Source organism: Pygocentrus nattereri, chromosome 9 (genome assembly GCF_015220715.1).
Source record: "Pygocentrus nattereri isolate fPygNat1 chromosome 9, fPygNat1.pri, whole genome shotgun sequence".
NCBI lineage: Eukaryota > Metazoa > Chordata > Actinopteri > Characiformes > Serrasalmidae > Pygocentrus > Pygocentrus nattereri.
The window spans coordinates 22074468-22097950 of NC_051219.1; the positions used below are offsets into that span (position 1 = coordinate 22074468).

General features: G+C 42.3%; 1 protein-coding gene across 2 annotated transcripts; it reads left to right on the top strand.

Moving 5' to 3' along the window:
* The first annotated feature begins 4233 nt into the window (after positions 1-4233).
* On the top strand, positions 4234-22875 carry LOC108411655 (zinc finger protein 239-like). 2 transcript variants are annotated; one of them, XM_037541648.1, is made up of 3 exons: positions 4234-4373; positions 11598-13625; positions 22536-22875. In XM_037541648.1, exon 2 carries the CDS (start codon positions 11704-11706, stop codon positions 12772-12774), a length of 1071 nt encoding a protein of 356 aa, XP_037397545.1. In that variant the 5' UTR covers positions 4234-4373; positions 11598-11703; the 3' UTR covers positions 12775-13625; positions 22536-22875. The 2 variants fall into 2 exon arrangements, with proteins under 2 accessions (XP_037397545.1, XP_037397546.1); XM_037541649.1 differs by lacking the exons at positions 4234-4373; positions 11598-13625 and adding an exon at positions 13943-15347.
* The last annotated feature ends 608 nt before the right edge of the window (positions 22876-23483 follow it).

Sequence of the window (23483 nt, forward strand, 5' to 3'; positions counted from 1 at the left end):
GATATAACGTATTATAGGCCACATTTATACTACAATGCTCAATTGATTTTTAAATTTAATTTAATTTTATTTTTTGCTCTGATCTTTCTAACTTAACGGTTCAAGTTAGCTAAGTGACTCAAATCTGTAAGAAATGAACCGCATTGGTACATCCTAATCAATAATGTCATGTGAATAAACCACGTGTATCATGGACAACAAACTAACCATTAGAAAAAGCTTAAGTGGTTTGGATTGGATTATTCACTTATCGCAGCTCCGCTCGCTGCACTTCAGCTCGCGTTTCACTTTTTGCTCACTTCTGAAATTTACAGAGTCTGACAAAAAAAATTGAGGAGGAAAATCTGAAAGTTTAGTAAACCGTACTCGCTGTTTATAAACTGTGCCCACGGATTTGTAAACTGTACTATCGATTAGCAAAACTGTCCCTACTGTAATAAGCCAACAACTTGGAGTGTTTGCCTGTAGTTCTTTTCATACATTGGCAGAAGTGTAATTTTATAACTCTGTAGAAAAAAGGCAAATCTTTCAAGAAATGAACACAGTTTCACACATACAGTATTCATGTGTCTAATGTTATTATTACCTATTGCAAACTCCCCTAAGTTTAACAATTACCATGTACATTTGTGCCTGTGTTTTTTATTATTATTAATATTCTTTTTTGGGGGGGTGGGGGTGGGAGTGGGGGGGCTATACATACAGTTTTACATTTAATATACATTTTATGTATATAATATACATTGCATATACATTTTCAGTAACCATCTCATCTGCTTCAGGTGACCAATATACACATGCCTTTTGAATTTTATATGTAATGTCGATAATGGTGATAGTAGCAAATCTAAAAAAATATTTTTCTTTGGGTCCTATTTTATGACATCTCACATTTACCACTCTGGCATGAATATATTTTAAGCTAGGTTCATATTATCCAGTTGAAGTAGCACAGATCCATTTTTCTCCCCTATGTCACTCAGATCTAATATTTTCAGGGCTGTGTGGGCATGCAAATTTGATCTTATACACATCATCTGATATATAAAGGTGGTGCTCATATGAATCAATATCTACCTCCAGAGCAAGCCCCAGAACCTTTTCTTGCAATTGTATTGACACTTTGGAGAGATCATCCTCCAAAACTGAGAATATCGCCTTGTAAGATCTGAATCTGCTCAGTGGGCTGGAGGTTAGGGAACTGGCCCTGTAACCAGAAGGTTGCTGGTTTGATCCCCAGTGCCGACAGTCCATGACTGAGGACTGAGATTGAGCAAGACACCTAACCCCAAACTGCTCCCCGGGCACTGTGGATAGGGCTGCCCACTGCTCCGGGCAAATATGCTCACTGCCCCTAGTGTGTGTATACACACGCTAGCGTGTATGTGGTGTTTCACTTCACAGATGGGTTAAATGCAGAGGTGGAATTTCCCTGTTTGTGGGATTTAAAAAAGTATCACTTAAGGCATACCTGGATATGAAAAAAGTAAACACATGGTTTTTAATATTTTGAACAGTTAAGGAGGTTTCTAATATGATCAATGTTTGGAGCATTCCCCATGTGCGTTTTCAATCACTTTTGTGAATTTCCCCTGGCAATGCTGATGCTGTGGGACATGAAAGAGCACATGGATAAAAATGTATCCCTCCACGGTGAGTAATTTCTCTGTCTGTGATGGCCTGACTCAGCGCTCTCTGACTTTAAGGACATCAGTGAAATAAAGACCCAGATTTTCCACAAAACGTATCACCACTCTCTCTTTAACCTGGATTACCCTGTGATTTTCTTAAAAAACAACAACAATGATACTTTGGATAAGATGAATTAGACGACACCAAGGTCCAAGCCTAAAAAACATCTCTATTTATTTATGATCCAGGCCAGGTTGTAGGGCATCAATTCAATAAATTTATTCTTATTAGTTTTGGGATTAAACTAATCAACTTCTGCGTCATGGTTTCCATCAGATCCCCTTTCAAGATTTTCCGAAGGAATCCTCTAAACTGTTCTGTCAAAAGGCTTATAAGTTAAAAGGTTATCAGGCCTGGACTCTTAATTATCAAACCTAATTGTGCTGCATTCAAGCCCTTCAGCACCGACCTGACAAAGCTGATTTAGCCTTTCCAGTACAAAATGTGTTAAAATCCTGTGTTAATTTGTGCAGTTTTTCTGTATCCTGTAAACTCCAGTTAATTAAGCCAGTTAATCAATTCAGATCCTCTAAAATATTTTTTTTGTAGAGATTTACTTACTAAAACCAGGACAACCTTTTCTACCTTCAGATGTAATGGTTTCAGGCAAAAATGAGTAGAAATTGTTTTGGAATTTTAAAGATGATGTTTATTACTCAGATTTGCATGAAATGCATAATTTTCATCTTACTGAAAATCATATATGTGCATTAATGGAAGAAAACAACATGCAACTTATAAACAATAGAACTGTGACTAAGCATATTTATATATTTCATTAAATTGTACATACAGTTTTAAAGGTACTATTTAGTAAAACTAATATTTAACACAAAAGTGATTAACTCTTTGATCTTTTTTTGTCTTCTTCAAAGGAACCCTACTTCAATACCTGATAAAAATAATACAGAACTTCTAAATATGTGTAAGGTTCATTCTGCTTCTGTTGAAAAAATAATTCTGTTCTGTAAAAAAAATTCATAACAATAATAGAACATTTCATACAACATTAAAAAAAGCTGTGCAGGCTGTTGTTACTGACACTGGACACAGCTGTATCTTATCTATTTCATAACAGCATCTTTAATTTGATTTTCAAATGAGGAAATTGTGAACTGCTACAAATATCATTTTGTACACATGACCATTTTGTCATTTATCTTTGTCATTTACCACCAGAAATCATTTTGTACACTATTTTTCACATACACAACTTAAAAGATCTATGGCATATACTGTTCATTTTATAGTTGCATGTTGTCTGCACATGTGGCCAATTGGTTCTGAAATTTAAAAACATCAGAAGTCAGAGAGAACTAGTTTTGATAAAACGAATAATGAATTTTAGTGTCTGTTTAACATAAATTGTTTTTACCCGATTAGGCCTTTTTGAGTAGAAACTTTGACCAGACATAAACATTTGGAACAAACATTGCAGTCAATACTGAAATAAATTCACAACAATAAAATGTATGAATGTATTAGCGTATCAACCAAATATATTTTAAAATACATTTAATTTAAAATGTATGGGGAAATATTACACATAGATTTATTTTTGTATGGTACATTTCTATGTAAATGTGTTTATCAAATCCATTTAAAATGTATAAAAATACAATGGACTTTCAGTCTAATGCACTTTTACTGTCTGATACCTTTTGAAATTAATTTGTATTCCACACACACACACATTTTCTAAGCCGCTTCTCCCTCAGGGTCACGGAGGGATGCTGGAGCCTATCCCAGTGGCCAATGGCAGAAGGCAGGATACACCCTGGACAGGTCACCAGTCCATCGCAGGGCAGACAGACATACACACTCATATCTAGGGGTAATGTAGCATGTCCAATTGGCCTAAATGCATGTCTTTGGACCATGGGAGGAAACCGGAGAACCCGGAGGAAACCCAAGCAGACACAGGTAGAACTTGCAAACTCCACACAGAGAAGACCCTGGTCACCCAGCCGGGGAATCGAACCCAGGCTCCCCTTGCTACAGCGCTACCCATTGCGCCACCGTGCTGCCCAATTTGTATTCCAGTGTCTTTAAATACTAGCAAATTAACCATTTACATGACAAAAGCAAGTGTTGTAGGTATTGATACTCTGTGAAAATGCAGTTATGATTTTATATCTTGTTTATTTGAAATACATTGTGAATGTCTTACTGCAGACGTACATGGATTATGTGAAGTACAATGCAGATACATAAGTGTAGTTACTGTAAGATGTATTAAAGCTAAACACAACTGAACAAATATAATAACAAATACAAATAAATGCATTTAAAATATATATATTTAACAGTACATTTATGGCCATTTTCTTGCATTGCAAAAATATGTTTGATGAATACATTTGGAATAATTTCTTTCGTGAGTGCAGTGTTTTTTTTTTTTACTCCTTTTTTACTCCTTAGTTGTATTTATAGTGGTCCTGAGTGCTGTTCTTAACCAGGAATCTTCCTGAATTGGCTAAAACTCCACCTCTGCAGATCTTCATTTGTGGATCCTTAGGTGGGATCAGAATGACGCCTCCAGCTCTGCGGTTCCAGTGTCGCTACCGCTGCAGTCCAGGTGGGGGTGCCAGATCTGTAACTGTGGTTCTCCAACCGCAGTAAAGCGAAGACGAAGAAGATTCCGTTCTGCTCCACATTGTCGTCACAGAAACAACCAGAAGGTAAAAACACTTTCACTTTATTATTCATTTCTGTTTTTAAGCCGGAATGATCTGCTGGAGATGATCGCTTATTGAAAAATATAATAAAACCGCTTTATTAGGACTTAGCAGAATAACTAATGCAGCTCATGCGCTGCTTTTGGTGGAGAGTCGTCTTTTCTGGTTTAGTTTGAAGTGCAGAACATTATCAATGTTTTATTTATTACCCAGGTGATTTTTAATGAGTGTATTTATATTCTGTACTGTTGTGGAGATTTAAAGTGAATGTTTTTGAGTAGACGTTGCTTAGTTGATCCCAGAAAGATACAACTAATCTCTTCTATGTTTTAGTCAATAATTTAAAAATGGGAAGCATTTATCGATTACTGTGTGTAAAAAGTGGATTAAAATCTGTTGAGTTAGTTAGTTATGAATTAAAAGTGTCAGTTCAGAAGAGGGAGAGAGAGTGAGAGTGGGGTGCAGAGAGAGACTTTTTAAAAACACCTTTTTTTACCATGTGACACACACACACACACACACACACACACACAAAATCTGCTTCCCTAAATCATTAATGAAACAAAAACTGTATTAACAAATTTCAGGAATTCCCCCTTTCAAAGTTACTACAAACCCACCCTAATCATCAGGCTTACAGATGAATTCCCCACACAGGAAAGAAAGTGTCCACATCATCAGTGAGATTATAGTAATCATATTCCAACAGGGGTCACCTTGACCACAGCCACTCACCATGAAAACAGGATCAGTACCCCTACATACTTAATACTTAATACTGTTCTTCCAACCACACCAAGTCACCAATTTCACTGTACCATGCAAAGAAATTTAAGAGAATAATTTTGTCCCTCTTTGGAACAGCATACTTTGGTTTATAAATAAATATGCTCAGTTCATCCCTATTCATCCCAATCCCTATTCTTAACTAGATGTAAAACCTGACATTGATGCAAACATTAAATAAAAACATGAAATAATGTTGCAGAAATCCCACAAAAATGGCACCCTTCCTCAACTAAAGGATCAATGCGTGCCGTGTGCCTTGTAGATAAAATTCCATGTAAGGTCCTCCACTGGAGGTCTCCTATTCTCTTTTCAATGGATGTTTTGCACAGAGACCACCAGCTACCTTTTGGCAAAGACTCTCCCCCGACAACATCAGTCCATTTGGTTTCTGGAAGTTCAATTAGTGCCTGAAAATTAAAGATGTTAGTGCATGGAAAATATAATGACTGTTTGAAGCATTGCTGCTTTAGCACCCTTCATTGGTGGAACAAACCTTCCCCTGAACTATACACTGCACTCATTCCTTTAGCAGTCTGAAGATGCACCTCCTTGATTAATACTTCCCTGTAGGGCTGCAATAAATGACTAACTTTATATTCGAATAATCAGTTGATTACTGAAACGAATAATCAGTTATTCTGATTATGAATCACTACATTTCCAAAGATCTTTTTTGTAGCTATTGGCTTTTAAATTTAGCTTGAGGTTGTGTCTCTCTGTGTGGAGTTTGCATGTTCTCCTTGTGTCTGCGTGGGTTTCCTCCGGGTTCTCCGGTTTCCTCCCACAGTCCTAAGACATGCAGTTGGGCTGTTTGGACATGCTAAATTACCCCTAGGTGTGAGTGTGTATGTGTGTGTGTGATTATGTATGTCTATCCGTCTGCTCTGCGATGGACTGGCGACCTGTCCAGGGTGTATCCTGCCTTCCGCCTGATGACTTCAGGGGGAGGCTTCAGCACCCACAGTATCGCTCTCTCTCCTCTGAAAGCAGTGAAGATGCGCTCTGAGAACGTGGCAAATGTTTGTGGCGAATTTTTCTATGAACAGTTCAGTTTGAACGATTTTGTATAAACACTTCATTTCAACTGTAATCCTCTGTCCAGCTGCCCTGTATGTTCGTGATGAACTACCCAGTAGCAGTTCTAGACCATTTCAACTTGAGGGGCCAGTCTAGGGCCAGTGGTTATGTTAGAGGGGCCGATTTCTTTCTAGCTTATGGTGCTTTGCAGGCATTAAGAAACAAATGTATGCATTCAATATCAATCCATCCATCCTCAACTGCTTATCCGGGTCCGGGGCAGCAACCTAAGCAAAGAGGCCGAGGCTTCCCTCTCCCCCGCGACCTCCTCCAGCTCTTCCAGAGGGATACCGAGGCGTTCCCAAGATAGTCGAGAGATATAATCCCTCCAATGTGTCCTGGGTCTCCTCCCTGTCGGACATGTCTGGAACATCTCCCTAGGGAGCCGTCCAGAGGCCATCCTTAGCAGATGCCCCAACCACCTCAACTGGCTTCTCTCAATGTGGAGGAGCAGCAGCTCTACTCCGAGCCTCTCCCGAATCGCCAATCTTCTCATCCTATCTCTAAGGGAGAGCCTGGTAACCCTGTGGAGAAAGCTCATTTCGGCCGCTTGTATCTACGATCTTGTTCTTTTGGTCACTACCCAAAGCTCGTGACCATAGGTGAGAGTTGGAACGTAGATTCGCCTTCTGGCTCAGCTCTCTCTTCACCACGACGGACCGGTATAGGGTCCGCATTACTGCAGACGCCGCACCAATCCACCTGTCAACCTGTCGCTCCATCCTTCCTTCACTTGTGAAAAAGATCCCAAGATATTTAAACTCCTCCACTTGGGGCAAGAATTCACTCCCGACTTGGACAGAGCGTTCCACCCTTTTCTTACTGAGGACCATGGTCTCAGACTTAGAGGTGCTGATTTTCTCAGCTGCAAACTGGTCCAGAGAGAGCTGGAGGTCCCAGCCTGATGATGCCAACAGGACCACATCATCCACAAAAAGCATACATGAAATCCTGAGGCCACCATACTGGACAACCTCTGCTGCTTGGCTGTTCTGAGAAATTCTGTCCATAAAAGATATGAACAGAATCTGTGACAATGGACAGCCCTGGCGGAGTCCAACCCTGACTGGAAACCAATCTGACTTACTGCCGGCTAAATGAACCAAGCTTCTGCTCTGGTTGTACAGGGACTGAATGGCCCGTAACAACGAGCCCCTCACCCCGTACTCCCGGAGCACTCCCCACAGGATCCCCTGAGGGATGCGGTTGAATGCCTTCTCCAAATCCACATAACACATGTAGACTGGTTGGGCGCCCGCCATGCGCCTTCCAGGACCCTGGTGAGGATAAAAAGCTGGTCCAGTGTTCCACGACTGGGGCGAAAACCACATTGTTCCTCTTGTAGCTGAGGTTCAACTATCGGTCGGACTCCAGTACCCCTGCATAGACCTTACCGGGTAGGCTGAGAAGTGTGATCCCCTGGTAGTTGGATCACACCCTCTGGTCCCCTTTCTTAAAAAGCAGGACCACCACCCCGGTCTGCCATTCCGGGGGACCGCCCCGGCTGTCCACGCGATGTTGCAGAGGCATGTCAGCCAAGAAAACCCTACAGCATCCAGAGCCCTCAGGAATTCAGGGCAGATCTCATCCACCCCCGGTGATCTGCCACCAAGGAGTTTTCCAACCACCTTGGCTACTTCAGCCCGAGTGATGGACAGAACCTCACTCGGATTTCCAAGCACTGTCTCCTCTGGGGAAGGATCTTTGTTGGGATTGAGAAGATCCTTGAAGTATTCCTTCCACCGTCCAATGACGTTCCCAGTCAAAGTCAGCAGCCCCCAGCCCCACTGTATACAGTGTTGGTCAGGAACCGCTTTCCTTTCCTGAGGTGCCTGACGGTTTGTCAGAACGTTCTCGGTGCCTGTCGATAGGCTTTCTCCATGGCCTCCTACACCCGAGTTTTTGCCTCAGCAACCGCCAAAGCCATGACCCGCTTGGCCCTTCGGTACCCATCTTTTGCCTCCAGAGTCCCATAAGCCAACCAGGCCCGACAGGACTCTTTCTTTAGCTTAATGGCTTCCTTCAACCAAGGTGTCCACCAACGGATTCGGGGATGGCCGCCACGATAGGCACCTACGACCATGCGGCCACAGCTCCAATCCGCTGCATCGACAATGCAGGCACAGAACAGGGCCCACTCGGACTCAGTGTCACCAGCCTCCTTTGGTATGCGGTCGAAGTTTTGTCGGATATGGGAGTTGAAGATCTTTCTGATAGGTTCCTCTGCCAGACGTTCCCAACAAACCCTCACAACTCGTTTGGGTCTGCCAGGTCTGTCTGGTATTTTCACCCGCAATCTGATCCAACTCACCACTACGTGGTGATCGGTTGACCGCTCCGCTCCTCTCTTCACTCGGGTGTGCAAAACACATGGTCGCAAATCCGATGACCCAACTACGAAGTCGATCAATGAACTGCAGCCTGATGCCGTGTGCTCTTATGCACACCTTTGTGTACGAACATGATGTTTGTTATGGACAGACTGTGGTGAGCACAGAACTAAATAACAAAACACCACTTGGGTTCAAATTGGGGAGGCCGTTCCTCCCAATCATATCCTTCCAGGTCTCACTATCATTGCCCATGTGAGCGTTGAAGTCACCCGGATCAGATCTGAAACAGATCTGATCTTGGAGCATTCCAAGTCTGGCCTGTCTCTGTGACTAAGGGCACAAACTTAGGAGTTCAGCTATCTTCTGGTTGAGAAAGCTGATTCCTGCTCTCTGTCTCTCTGTGTCTTTCTCGTCTCTTATTTTCCCTTTCATCTCAAGTTCTATGCCCTGGGGTTTTGCTCCAAATGCGGACCCTTCCACTTGGGGTGGAATGAGAGTGCTGATAGGGTTTCCTGACCTAACACTTAATTAGCTATTCATTGTTTCCAACCGTGATTGGTTGCACATAATTTTAGGAACGCCTTTCCCAGAATCACTGCCTTCTTTGTTTCAGTTAGTTTAAACAAAGGAACATTCTTATATCATCAACTTGGTTCCAACTTTCAGAATCAATGAATGAACAGAATATTCACATATGCTTATAAGGTAGAGTTTAACCCTTCATACCTGATACACATGTTAAAGAACATGGGTAATGCTTTTCCTATACTATAGACTGTATAAATGTTAAAGAACTAAAATTGACAACAAAAGGAAAGGATCAAAGGAAATTAAAGAAAACCACATTCAGGATACATATTGGTCACTCCGTATTTCTAGACATAATACTAATAACCAAATCTCTGGACTTCTTGAATGGTGGAAATTCCATATTGGTGCTGTCTAAAGAATGATTTCTGTTTATGCAAAGCTTAGTTAAGGTTTGGGAAGATCTGCAGCTGGAATACAGGCCAGGATTTATGGCCTGGTCGTCTTCTTTCGGCTGCTCCCTTTAGGGGATGCCACAGCAGATCAACTGCCTCCATCTTGCCCTATCTACTACCTCCTCTACTTTTACACCAACCATCTCCACGTCCACCTTCACTACATCCATAGTCCTTCTCTTCTCCTACCTCTTCTCCTTGTCCTGGCAGCTCCATCTCCAACATTCTTTGACCAATATATCCACTATTCCTCCTCAACACATGTCCAAACCTGGCCTCTCTGGCTTTATCTCCAAACTGCTCCACCTTCACTGTCCCTCTGATCTGCTCATTTCTAATCTTGTCCATCCTTGTCACTCCCAACGAAAATCTCAGCATCTTCATCTCCGCCACCTCCAGCTCAGCCTCCTGTCTTTTAGACAGAGCCACAGTCTCCAAACCATACATCATAGCAGGACGCACTACTGTCTTGTAAACCTTCCCTTTCACTCTTGCTGCCGTCCTTCTGTCGCACATCAGCCCTGACACCCGTCTCCACCCACTCCACCCTGCCTGCACCCTCTTCTTCACCTCTTTTCTACACTGTCCATTGCTCTGGATGGTTGACCCAAGATATTTGAAGTCATCCACCTTTACGGCCTCTACTCCTTGCATCTTCACCTTTTCCACCTGCCTCCCTCTCATTCACACACATGTATTCCGTCTTATCTCTACTGACCTTCATTCCTCTCCTCTCCAGTGCAAACCTCCACCTCTCCAGATTCTCTTCCACCTGCTCTCTACTCTCACCACAGATTACAATGTCATCTGCAAACATCATGGTCCATGGAGCCTCCTGCCTGACCTCATCTGTCAACCTTTCCATCACCATTGCAAACAAGAAGGGGCTCAAAGCTGATCCCTGATGTAACCCTACCTTCACCTTGAAACCATTCGTCACTCCAACTGCACACCTCACCACTGTCTCACTATCCTCATACATGTCCAGCACCACCCTAACATACTTTTCAGCAACACCTGACTTCCTCATACAGTACCACAGTTCCTCTCTTGGCACCCTATCATATCCCTTCTCTAGATATTTATGGTCTGGTCTGGTCTGCCCAAATGGAGCCAAAGGGGATTGCAGGTCTCCCACTGTGTCTGTATTTTCAAGATTACATCCTTTTTGAGTCGTAAAACTTGTAGGCACTTGTAAGATGATATCTGCTTGACCTTTGAAAAAAGTTGTGAGCTCAAAGTTCAGAAATGTTAAATCCTCCCAAGTAGTGTGATTCTGGCTGACTAGATTGGGGTGTCTGCTACATTGCTACACATGTCTGCTACACATTGAGAGGTGGTTTAAAATGTGACTCCAATAAAATTTTTAACAAAGTGCGTCTCCATCTGGATGGTCTGCGTGCTCAAATCAGATTTCAAAGTGTCTGTGGTGTCACTTGCAACACAACAAACAGCAACAATGTCAAATCCAGAGTAACAGAAATGTTTGGATTTAAGAAGACCTTCAAAGATTTATACTTTTGCCAGAAAATTCTGAAGAGTTTGGAGGGCAATATGATGCACCTACATCTCTCCTGCTTCCACGTTTGAAATCCATGTCACCATCATAGCTGTGTAGTTACTGAAACCTACCTAATTACCACGGCAACGCATGCAGATAGACTAGTGATGTCTGGACACACAAATCTGACCTAACAAACCAGATTCGTCTGTAATCTGAACACAGCATTTGTGTCTGCTTACATGTTTTGCAAGTTGCTTAGGTAAAACTCATGTGCTACATGACTAAATCTAATGTATTAGATCAAACAGCCAACTCAAAAATGCTTAGAAATATTTTTTTTCTACATTGCATCCCTTTCAAAACTGTGGAGTTCAGCGGTCTCTTGACCCCTATAATGGACTGAGAACTACTAGATTAAATTGGTAGTTTACAGCTGGCAAATTTTTATTATTTAATCGTGATAATTTGATCTTGGGTACAATTTCCAATACTTTATATTTCCCTCTCTCTCATTGTTTTTAATTTCTTTTTTCTCTTTCAGAGCTCTTGCAAATCTTCTCCTAGTGTCAACTTTCCTGCAGAGTTTAAACACACCAATAGAGGAAAACATCCCACTGCAGAAATCAGGAGAGAATAGGAGTGAGAACATGGCTTCTAGAGGAAGGACCACAGCTCAACTGTCACCCTCTGATTCTCTCCTCGCAAATACATCTTTCAGACAAATGCAGAAAGATACAAGCAGAGAGAGACCGTATCACTGCCCAGAGTGTGGAAAGACTTTTAATCAGCGTGCTCATCTCCTGCGACACCAGCGTGTTCACACTGGAGAGAAGCCATATCAGTGTTCGGAGTGTGGAAGGAGGTTTAGTGTACAGAGTAGTCTCCAGAGGCATCAGCACATCCACACAGGAGATAAACCCTATCGCTGCTCAGAATGTGGGAAGAGATTTATTCAGCAACGTAATCTGCAGGTACACCAGCGCATTCACACTGGAGAGAAACCGTATGAGTGCTCAGAGTGTGGAAAGAGGTTTAGTGATGGGTGTAACCTTAAAACTCACGAACGCATTCACACAGGAGAGAAACCGTATCGTTGCTCCATGTGTGGAAAGGCGTTTAATCAGCATAGTCACCTTCAGCTACATCTGCGCATCCACACGGGAGAGAAACCTTATCAGTGCTCAGAGTGTGGAATGAGGTTTAATAATGGATGTAATCTCAAAACACACCAACGTATTCACACTGGAGAGAGACCGTATTGCTGTTCGGATTGTGGGAAGAGTTTTACCCTACGGATACATCTGCGAGTACACCAACGTATTCACACTGGAGAGAAACCGTATCAATGCTCAGAGTGTGGCAGGAGGTTTACTGCACAGAATACTCTTCAGCTGCACCTACGCACTCACACAGGAGAGAAACCCTATCGCTGTTCGGACTGCGGGAAGAGTTTTAGTGTTCCTGGTACTCTTCAACGACACCAGCGCGTTCACACTGGAGAGAAACCTTATTTCTGCTCAGCTTGTGGAAAGAGTTTTACTTTACAGAGTCATTTCCAACGACACCAGCGCGTTCACACTGGAGAGAAACCGTATTACTGCTCAGATTGTGGGCGGAGCTTCAGGCATTCACACACTTTAAAATTACACACGTGCGTGAAGAGGGAGCTAGAAGCTCATGACACATGCAGTGTAATGGAGTGTCCACCTTTGGTCTGAGAAGGTTTCCCTGTAGACTTGTAACTTCACCACCATCCGATCATGTCACCCAGCCAGCGCTGATTGATGGTAACATTAGAGAAAGCAGAGAAAAAATCTTGTTTTGGTTTCTGGTCAGAAACCTTTAAGCTAACATTGTTCTTGGTGTGATTTGGTAGTTTTTCCTATATTTTGGTAGTTGTTGCAAGTTTAGTATATTGTGCATTCATATTAGGACTGCATGATGAATAGCATTTTTTAAGGTTACCATGATAAACAGGGGGTAAAGAGGGGGCGGGGGAAGCCCTGGTTCTCAGTGACTGAGTACAGACACAAATCCTTGGTGAGAGAAATTAAGCTTCTATCTGCTGATCTAAGGTGGTCAACTCCCTGCATTGTTGGTTTGGCCCTTTGATTGCCATATGGTCACAAAATAACCCTCCAGGGTGGCAACCATCAAGGAGTGTTGATGTTCGCCATCCTTGCAAGGAGTCGGCACCTTTGTCCTTTTGATAGGGTAATCATCATCCCCCTGTTTAACCCCCTCTTCCTATCACCCTCATCCCCCTCGCATTCCCTTGCTTAACCCCCCTCTTCTTATCACCCTCATTCCCCTCGCTTACCCCCCCTAAAACTCCTTTTCCGCACCTTTATCCTCCTCCCACAACTTCCAGTGTTTATAAGGTTCTCCTAAAATATCCCTAGTCAGACTGGCTGTGATAGACTGACTGCGATCCACTAAGCTGTGCCCACATTTCCTGTGTGTCAATAAAATCAAGTCTACGCTGAAGGTCTCCTGACTTCTAATTCCTGAAAGCTGAATTTCTAACAACTTGGTGCCGTGACCCAGATGGCATGCTGAAACCTGCTTGGTGAGTAAACGCCATTTCGAACCAAAGAGAAATTCTGGTTTTATAACACGGAGAAGTCAGTAAAGTTTATTTGTTGTCACTGGTAAAGAAACCTAGTGTTTTTTGTGGCTGTTATACCCTTTGTGTCAAGGGAAGTTTTACCTGTTGTCACTGATAAAGAAACCTAGTGTTTTTTGTGGCTGTTATACCCTTTGTTTCAAGGGAAGTTTTACCTGTTGTCACTGATAAAGAAACCTAGTGTTTTTTGTGGCTGTTATACCCTTTGTTTCAAGGGAAGTTTTACCTGTTGTCACTGATAAAGAAACCTAGTGTTTTTTGTGGCTGTTATACCCTTTGTTTCAAGGGAAGTATACTTGTTTGTTTGTTTGTTTGTTTGTTTGTTTAGTTGATTGTCTCGTCACTAGTCACCTCACCATGATTTCCAAAGGCCAAAATGCTCAGAAAAATGTTAAAGATTCCTGGAAACCTCTTAACTATAAAAAGAGTACACTAGTTAGGGGTGGGACTGAAATGCCGCAGTGGACTGACTCTGAATTTGAAATGGTAATGGAGAACATAGTCAAAAAACATGTTAATAAGAAAAAAAGGTCAGAGTACTTTTCTTCCAAAGGTTTTCCTACTGATAGATTGTGGTCTCCTACAGAATGCAAAACAGCTTTGGGCTATGGGATTAAGCATGATTCTGTGAAGGAATGTCTTTTTGTGCTGGAACAATACTGGGGGTATAAACTTAGGCATATGGAGGATAAGTTAGCAGAGGCTGAGTGGAAGATCCTAGAGTTGACTACTGAAAGTAAAAAGCACAAAACAGCTTCAATGAATGCCCAAAGACCATGCAAAAAGCTTCAAAAATCACTGACTGAGGTTGAACAGTTACATGCTAACTGCAAACCTAAGTGCCACGGTCAACCAGGTCAGCCATGCTACACAGAGGATGAAAATCCTCCAATGTTGCATGGGCTGTACCCAGACATGGGCGCATTCTGCTCACTCTCTGATGAAGATTCTGAATCTACTCAGAGTAAAGTATTTCAAATGAGACCTGTAACAATCAGATCTGCTGAGGTCCTCAATAGGGGTGGTGAAGTCAAGGAAACAAGGGTACAGATTGGCCACATTCCTTTGGATGCCGCCACATTGGATAGACTGTCCAAGGAATTTAAACATCCAAGGGTAATGGGCCTTGACTTCATTGACCTTATTGAGAAAAAGAAAAACCTTTATTCATTGCATCCTAATGACGCTGTAGCAATAGCAAGCCAGGTTCTTAACATTACTGATAGCAGGAAGCTTGCCAATAAAGTGTTATATGGTTTGGGTGATAATGGCCAAGAGTAGGGTTGCAGCGGTAACCGGTTCCACGGTATACCACGGTATTAAAATGCACGGTTATCATACCGTGGGCATTTGCTCATTACCGGTAAAACACAACCCAGCTCAGAAACTCACCCGCGCATGCGCAGCTCCGCTCCGTTTCAGTCACACAAGCACACAGCAGTGAGAATGGCAGAGAGTGCCACAGACTTAACAATTCTCCGTCCCCCTAAAAAAAAGGCTAAACTAAAGTCAGCAGTGTGGGACTACTTCGGATACCCGCCAAATGCACGCGAGGATGGGAATCCGATTTGTAATCAATGTGGCAGGAAAGTGGCAGCTAAAGGAGGGAATACCTCTAACCTGTTCTCCCATCTCCGAGAACACCACCCCGCTGTGCAGCTCAAAGTAGGTGTCTCGTTTATAATTTCAGTCCGACCCTAAATGCGTGAAATTTCGACTATAAAACCTGTCTTTGTATTCGTGCACAGCCCACGCGTTAAGCGCCTGCAAAAGTGCTGAGTCATCCGAACTATGAGCATGCAGGTGCTGGAAGTAACGTTATGCCCGTGGCTATGAAGCGCGTGCTGTGGTGGATGTGCGTGTCCGTGTTCAGGTCCTCACAGACTAATTTGGATTTTTCCGGAGTCGGACACAACGTGAAAGACGCCATTAATTTGCATGAGTTTATATTTAAAATCTGACGTGCCTCTATTGTGAGGATCATGTATAAAATAGATAGTCCCCTCTTTCTGCAGTCTCTGGTTATATTAACTTGGCAGTAAAACGGACGTTTACAACAGTAGTTGGTCAGACACGCACACAGGCTCAGATATTAAATAATTAAATAATTAAACTTAAATAATTGTACTGAATATTTTAAATACAGGATCTCTCTACACACACACACACACACACACACACACACACACATATATAAAAAAATAAATATATATATATGTATATATATATATATGTATATATATGTATATATATGTGTGTGTGTGTGTATATATATATATATATATATATATATATATATATATATATATATATATATATATATATATATAATTTTTTTTTTTTTTTTTTTTTAATTATTATTATAAATATAATTGATTAATATTATTATTCTGTTATTGGTTTAGGGACAAGCTAGCTGTGCAAAGAAATTTCCTGATCCAGCTCAGCCAACTGTCACACAGTCATTTGCAAAGGGAATTAAGTTAGATCCCTCATCTAAACAAGCCCAAGAATTGAATCATGCTGTGGCGTATTTTATTGCCAAAGACATGATGCCCTTAAGAGCAGTGGAAAAACCTGGTTTCCTTCACCTGATGAAAAAAGCTGTTCCAATGTACCAAGTTCCATCAAGAACATACTTTGCCACCAGTGAAATCCCTCGCATGTACCAAGATGTGAGAGCAAGTGTTGAAGAACAGCTAAAGGAAGCTGTGTGTTACTCAGCCACCACAGACTTGTGGACCAGCAGCAGTGGAGGAGGGGAACCATTTATAAGTTTTACAGTCCACTACATCTCTTCAGACTGGCAGCTCAAGTGCCATTGTTTGGAAACTCATTTTTTCCCTGAAGACCACACCTCAGAAAACATCTCTGAAATGTTTGAAAACATGCTTCAGGAATGGAAACTTCCAAAGGAAGATCTGTGTGGAATTACCACAGATAATGCAACAAATATGAAGAAAGCCTTTTCAGACTTCCCTTGTGTTTGGCTCACTTGTTTCGGACACAATTTAAATTTGGCCGTTAACAAAGTTTTGAAGATCCAAAGGGTGGAATCTGCTGTCAGAGCATGCAGACACTTGATACAAGGTTTTTCTCGAAGTTGGAAGAAGAAAAGAGATCTCAAGAAAAAACAGGCAGACCTGGAACTCCCCGAGCATGCCCTAATCCATGATGTAATAACAAGATGGGGATCAACTTTTGAGATGATCTCCAGGTTCCTGGAGCAACAACAGGCCGTCTGCGCAGTACTGGCAAATGAAAGGAGTACTTGGCATCTCATGCCAAAAGACTCTGACTTAGCTATACTTGAGAATGTCAGCCAGCTTCTTCAGACCTTCACACTGTCCTCACTCTCACCAGTACTGGAGCACATCCGCAGTGAAATTCTCGTGGAGCAAGCTGAAGACAATGCACTCACCAGACAGATGAAGCAAGTAATGAGGGAAGACCTTGAAGTCAGATACACAGAGCGGCTGGAACGACTGCTGCAAGTATCCTGCTTTGTGGATGCTAGGTTTAAGGGAAGCTTCTCTAAAAACCTGGATGACACAGTTGAGGCATGTGTTGAAGAAGCTGTAACCATTGCAACAGCAGTGTCTCCATGCCAAAAACAGCCTCAAGAAGAAAGGGAAGAAAATGAGGTAGGAGAGGGCAGCAGCAGCACCACTACTGCTACTAAGAGGAAAGGGAAAGGTCTGTCTGCGTTGCTACAACAAATAAGTTCATCCAGGCAAAACAAGGCAACCTCAGAAAATAAAAACATCCATGAAAAGGTCATGTCTGAGGTCAAGACATACATGTCTCTTCCTACTATTGGAACTGATGCTGACCCTCTGGCTTGGTGGAAAATGCATGCCGAAGGAATGCCCTTTTTGGCAAAAGTGGCAAGAAAATATCTTTGTATCCCTGCCACAAGCGGCACGCTTGTGAAAGAATGTTCATTCTGCTTGTGAAAGAATGAACATTCTGAAAGAATGTTCAGTACAGGTGGACATATTCTGTCACCTCAGCGCTCAAGATTGAGCCCAGAAAAACTTGACATGCTTACGTTTCTGCATCATAATCTGGCTTGAATATTAAACACAAATGATTGCTGCGATAAAAATCTGATCTCAGGAAAACTGTTCAAGAATTCAGCTGCACTTTTTCTTTTTTTCTACAAAGACAAAGTATTTTTTCTTTCTAAAGAGACATTCATTTTTATTTAAAGATTTAGTTTTTTTCTCCTTGTAATATTGCAGTTTTTGCAAAAACAGGTGTACAGCTTTTTTTTTTTAAGGAGATATTTTGTATATAATAGTTCCAGGTTTCAACTACAATAAATAGTTAATTAAACAAAAAAAACTTTCGTGGTAATTTCTTTAAGGGTCAGTGTATCTTTTAATAATATATGTAACAATCCATGATACCGCGATAACCGTGATACCGCGTATTTTCTGAGACGGTTATCATACCGTGAAAATCTCATACCGTTGCAACCCTAGCCAAGACATTAATAAAGGGTGGGAAGCTTTCAAAGAGTGGATTAGCCACAAATGTCGTAAGACCACTGATTGGGGGCAGATAAGTAACTGTAAACAGAGAAAAGGAGAATCAGCTGCAGAATATTGTGACCGGTTTGAAAGAGTTTTTCTTCATCATTGTGGCATTGATACTTACAACAACGATAGTATTGATTGCACCACTGAGGGTCCACACTTTGGACAACTGGTTGACTCACTGCGACCAGACCTTAGACAGGCTCTAGTGACAGCTGTTCCAAACTGGCGTAAGGTTAAATGGGGTGAGCTTAAAAGTGAACTGGACAGATTGGATCTTGATCTGGAGCCAAGCCATGTTTCAGCATCTGTACATGTCCTAACAGACAAAGGCTTCAACTCAAGTCCCAATCACAGGGTCACTAACCAGAAAAAGGAGTGCCATTATTGTCATAGAACTGGTCATTTTGCAAGGGATTGTCATAAGAAACAGGCAGACAATTCTAGAAGGTATCCAAAGATGAGGGAAAACACTGCTGGAAGATCCTCTGAGGGATTTCCGCAGGATGATACAATAGGGAAGTCTTTCCAGGGTCTTTCACATGACCAATTCTCTATGTTAATTAAGGCAGTGCAGGGATATACAGAGGTGTCAATGTCTCCGTCTGCCCCAGCTTTAAACTAATTTGCCCAGCCGCTTCTGCCCATCTGTGTGCCATCAGTAGAGTTTTAGAGAATCGCCTTTTTGCTGATGTACAAATTAGGGGACAGGATTTTTCATTTCTTGTAGACACAGGGGCTCAGGTTACTACACTTTCTGATATTGTTTGTGCATCTTTAGGAGTATCATTAACAGACAGACACATCACTGCTGAGGGACTGGGTAATGCCGGAATATCCTTAACTTTATCTACACCCATAGATGTTAATCTAGGACCTAAAACCATTTCATGGCAATTTTGGGTGGGAAAGGTTGAGAATATTCTTGGGATGGATTTTCTGAGAAAATTGAACTGTTCTTTGTCTATTAATGCTGATTCGTGTGTTTGGAACATTGCCTCTTTGAAACAATCTGATTTGGCTAATCACCCTATTTGGTCAGATGATAAGGATGACTGTGGCCTTTTAGAAATGGAACCAGTTGTTCTCACTGGTCATCAACCTCCTTGTACTAAACAGTATCCTATCAACAAAGAGGCCTTACAGGGTATTAGACCAATCATAGATCAGCTTGAGAAAAGAGGTATCTTGGTCAAAACACACAGTGTATCCAACAGTCCTGTATGGCGAGTTCGCAAAGCTAATGGAACTTGGCGGCTAACAGTAGATTATAGGGTAGCTAATCAGCATATTGACAAGCTAACTCCATTGGTGGCTGACCCATCCACCATCTTTGATTGTATCCCTACAACACACACTGTTTTTTCTGTGGTTGATATGGCTAATGGTTTTTGGTCTGTTCCATTAGCATCACAAAGCCAGCCTTGGCTTGCTTTCACTGTGGGGGATGTGCAATACCAATGGACACGGCTGCCTCAGGGTTTTCATAACAGTCCAACTATTTACCATCAAGCACTCAGAAAACACCTCTCCCAGGCTGAGCACATTTTGCAGTCCTCTGTTGTTATTCAGTATGTTGATGATGTCTTGTTGAGTAGTGAGACTGAGGAAACGCATGACAAAGACTTGAAGGCGCTTCTTGAATTTTTGGTTAGCAAGGGACACAAGGCCAGTCGTGACAAAGCTCAGTTGTGTTGTCCTGGTGTACAATATTTGGGGCAATGGGTTACCCAGGGTTCTAGAGGAATTTTGCCTGCTAGAAGCTCAGCAATTAATGCACTGTCGTTGCCAACCACAGTACACAAGTTGCAAGCTTTCTTAGGCCTCTGCAACTACTGCAGACCTTGGATAGATTCTTATGCTGCAATTTCACAACCACTATACGATCTGCTTAAAGGTAAACCTGGACAACATGACCCTCTTGTACACACAGATAACACAACCACTGCTTTTGCAAAGTTGAAATCAGCCTTGATTTCTGCACCAGCTCTTGGCCTTTGTGATTCAAACAAGCCTTTCACTGTCTTTGTGCATGAAGATTGTGGTTTTATGACGTCCTGTCTGACTCAGGAACATGGTGGTATGCAGCGTCCAGTAGCTTATCATTCAGCTAAATTAGACACAGTGGCTGGTATGGGTCCATGTTTAAGAGCAGTACAGGCTACATATCTGGCACTGTTAGCATTTGCGCCACGGACGCTAGAGCAAATAGTCACAGTCAAATGTCCTCATTCTGTGTCAGCCTTACTTAACAATGGCCGCGTGTTGTCAGTGACAGCTTCTAGATGGGGCAACTGGCTTGCTGTTTTGACAGCTCCTAATGTGGTGATTCAGAACGCACCAATGAACAAACCTTCCTCCTTTATGATGTCCTCATTGACTGATGCTTATGAGGAAGGGGGTGATCATGATTGCATTGAATTATCCAGTTCTCATCCTGTTGTTAAAGATGTCCCTCTTGATAATCCAGATTTGATTCTTTTTACTGATGGTTCCTCAACTTACACTGATGGTCAGCGTAGATCTGGATGGGCGGTGACTGACAGTCTTCAAACTTTGGCCAGTGGTAGTCTTCCTCCTTCCTACTCAGCCCAGCAGGCTGAGTTGGTGGCCCTAACTGAAGCATGTAAACTTGCATCAGGTAAATGTGCCACAATTTTTACTGATTCAAGATATACCTTCGGTGTTGTGCATGACTTTGCACATCTGTGGAGTCATAGAGGTTTTTTCACAGCTGCTGGCACTCCAGTTAAAAATGCTGACTTAGTACATGGTCTTTTGGAAGCTGTCAAGTTACCCGCAGATCTAGCCGTCGTGAAAGTCAAAGCGCACACAGGTGGTAATTCTTTTGAAGCACAAGGCAATAGAATTGCAGATGAAGCGGCTAAAAGGGCATGTTTTTTACCACCAGCTAGTATTGCATCCCTCACTAATACAGAGTGTAATACTAATGACATTTCTTCTATTCACAAGCTACAGTCCGATTCCCCAAACTGGGAACTCTGGACATGGCTGGACTCAGGTGCAAAAATTGCTCCAGATGGTGTCTGGACCAAAGGGGGAAAATTTGTTGCACCTGAGTCACTACTCCCTTACTTAGCTACACAGGTACATTCTTTAGGTCACATTGGAGTGGAAAAGATGGTAAATCAGTTTTCACATTCCTGGTGGAATCCTAAATTCAGGGAACAGGCTAAAGCAGTTGTTCAAAATTGTGTTGCTTGTAACCAAGTCAATGTTGTTCCTCAGATGCGCAGTCCGGCTACTAAGACAGTAGCGCCTCCAGGTCCATTTCGCCATTTACAGGTAGATTACATCACACTGCCTAAATGCGAGGGAAAACAAGATGTTTTGGTCATAGTGGATAAATTTTCTCGCTGGATTGAATGTTATCCAACTTCCAAGGGCACTGCTGCACACACTGCTAAAATGTTAGTGCAGGATTTTATTCCTAGGTGGGGTCTTCCTGAGCAAATCAGTCAGATCAAGGCACTCACTTCACTGGACAGGTAGTGCAGGCTGTCTGTAAACTCCTGAAGGTGAACTGGAAACTTCACTGTCCATACAGACCACAAGCTTCAGGACAGGTAGAGCGTGTAAACCGTGTCATCAAGGAACGACTGACTAAACTCCACAGTCAGGGTGTCAAATGGCCTGCAGCCTTGCCAGCGGTACTTTGCAGTATAAGGGCAACTAGCAACAAAACGGTTGGGCTTAGTCCTTATGAAGTTGTAACAGGTAGACCAATGCTGGTTCCAGGGGTGATTGATCTCTGCAAAGCAGATGTGCATTTACTGTCAGATGCACTTCTTAATTATTGCCAAACACTAACACAAGCAGTACAGGCAGCTCAGAGTCAGGTCAATAGCGCTTGGAGCAAACCAGCTGAAGGTGGCCATACAATAATTCCAGGTCAATGGGTCATGGTGAGGAAACATGACAGACAATCTCTAGAACCCAGATGGGATGGCCCATATCAGGTTCTTTTGATTACTAACTCAGCAGTGAAATGTGAAGGAAAGAAAACATGGATTCATGTTTCTCATTGTAAGGTTGTGCCTGCTCCTCAAAAATGACTTTAAGGGCCAGTAAAAGAGGAAGTGGGTGATGTACAGAGCCTCAAGGAAGAACTATGATTTCTATTATCATGGGGGTTACCCTTGAGGTGAAGACTCCACAACACTGTGTATCACCATAACAGCCTTTTCTGAGGGACAGATCGTGGGGAGCTGCATGACAATCACTGAATGAAAATCTTCAAATTTTGCTGATGAACAGTTCACTGTGTATGTTCCTTTTGTGTATTCTATAGAACCACACAGCGGAGACGGTGTCCCCATCCACTCAGAACACTGCATGGACTTCTAGATGCCTTGTTGACTCTTCAAGAAACGTGCATCTCAAGAAAATCTGCGCAGCTGATTGGAGACAAGGACGAGACCTTGAGGACGACCTACCAAGCAACAGACGCCCCAGCTTACCCCCCCTAAAACTCCTTTTCCGCACCTTTATCCTCCTCCCACAACTTCCAGTGTTTATAAGGTTCTCCTAAAATATCCCTAGTCAGACTGGCTGTGATAAACTGACTGCGATCCACTAACCTGTGCCCACATTTCCTGTGTGTCAATAAAATCAAGTCTACGCTGAAGGTCTCCTGACTTCTGATTCCTGAAAGCTGAATATAGAGTTTGTAGTTCGCTTCGTCCTTTCAGAGTTGGGTGGAAGTTTTTACATCGCTTGATCAATGGTCCTCTGATTGGCAGCAACTACAACTGGGTGCAAAATGGATGGAAACATTTAATATGGTTTTCGCCTTCAACTGCATAGAAGCCAAAGTGCTTTCATATGCTAGCTCAAGGGTCGGCAACCTGAGGCTCTTTTACTGGCCGGTAGCAGCTCCACATCAGAATTAGATTTCTAGGTAAAAATTAAGCTCTGCTGATGGTTCAAACACAGTTTTAACAATAAATTATCTAAAACGCTGGAATTAATGTAGGCTGTAACTGCTAGTTCACCTAGCTAGTAGCTAACAAAAAGGCAAAGAGAAGGATTTAAGATGAACATTGATAATTTGAAGACGAAGACTTATTTGTATTTATAATTAGTCAGCTGGTTTCCAGATACATTTAATCTACAATAAGAAACTGTCAAACACTAAAAACATGTGAAACTGAAGTCAGTTTCTCGTTCTCCAGTTTCTTGTTAGAATTTTCCCATTTCACATTAAATAGTGCAGCAGTTTAAAGACATTTTACAAGAA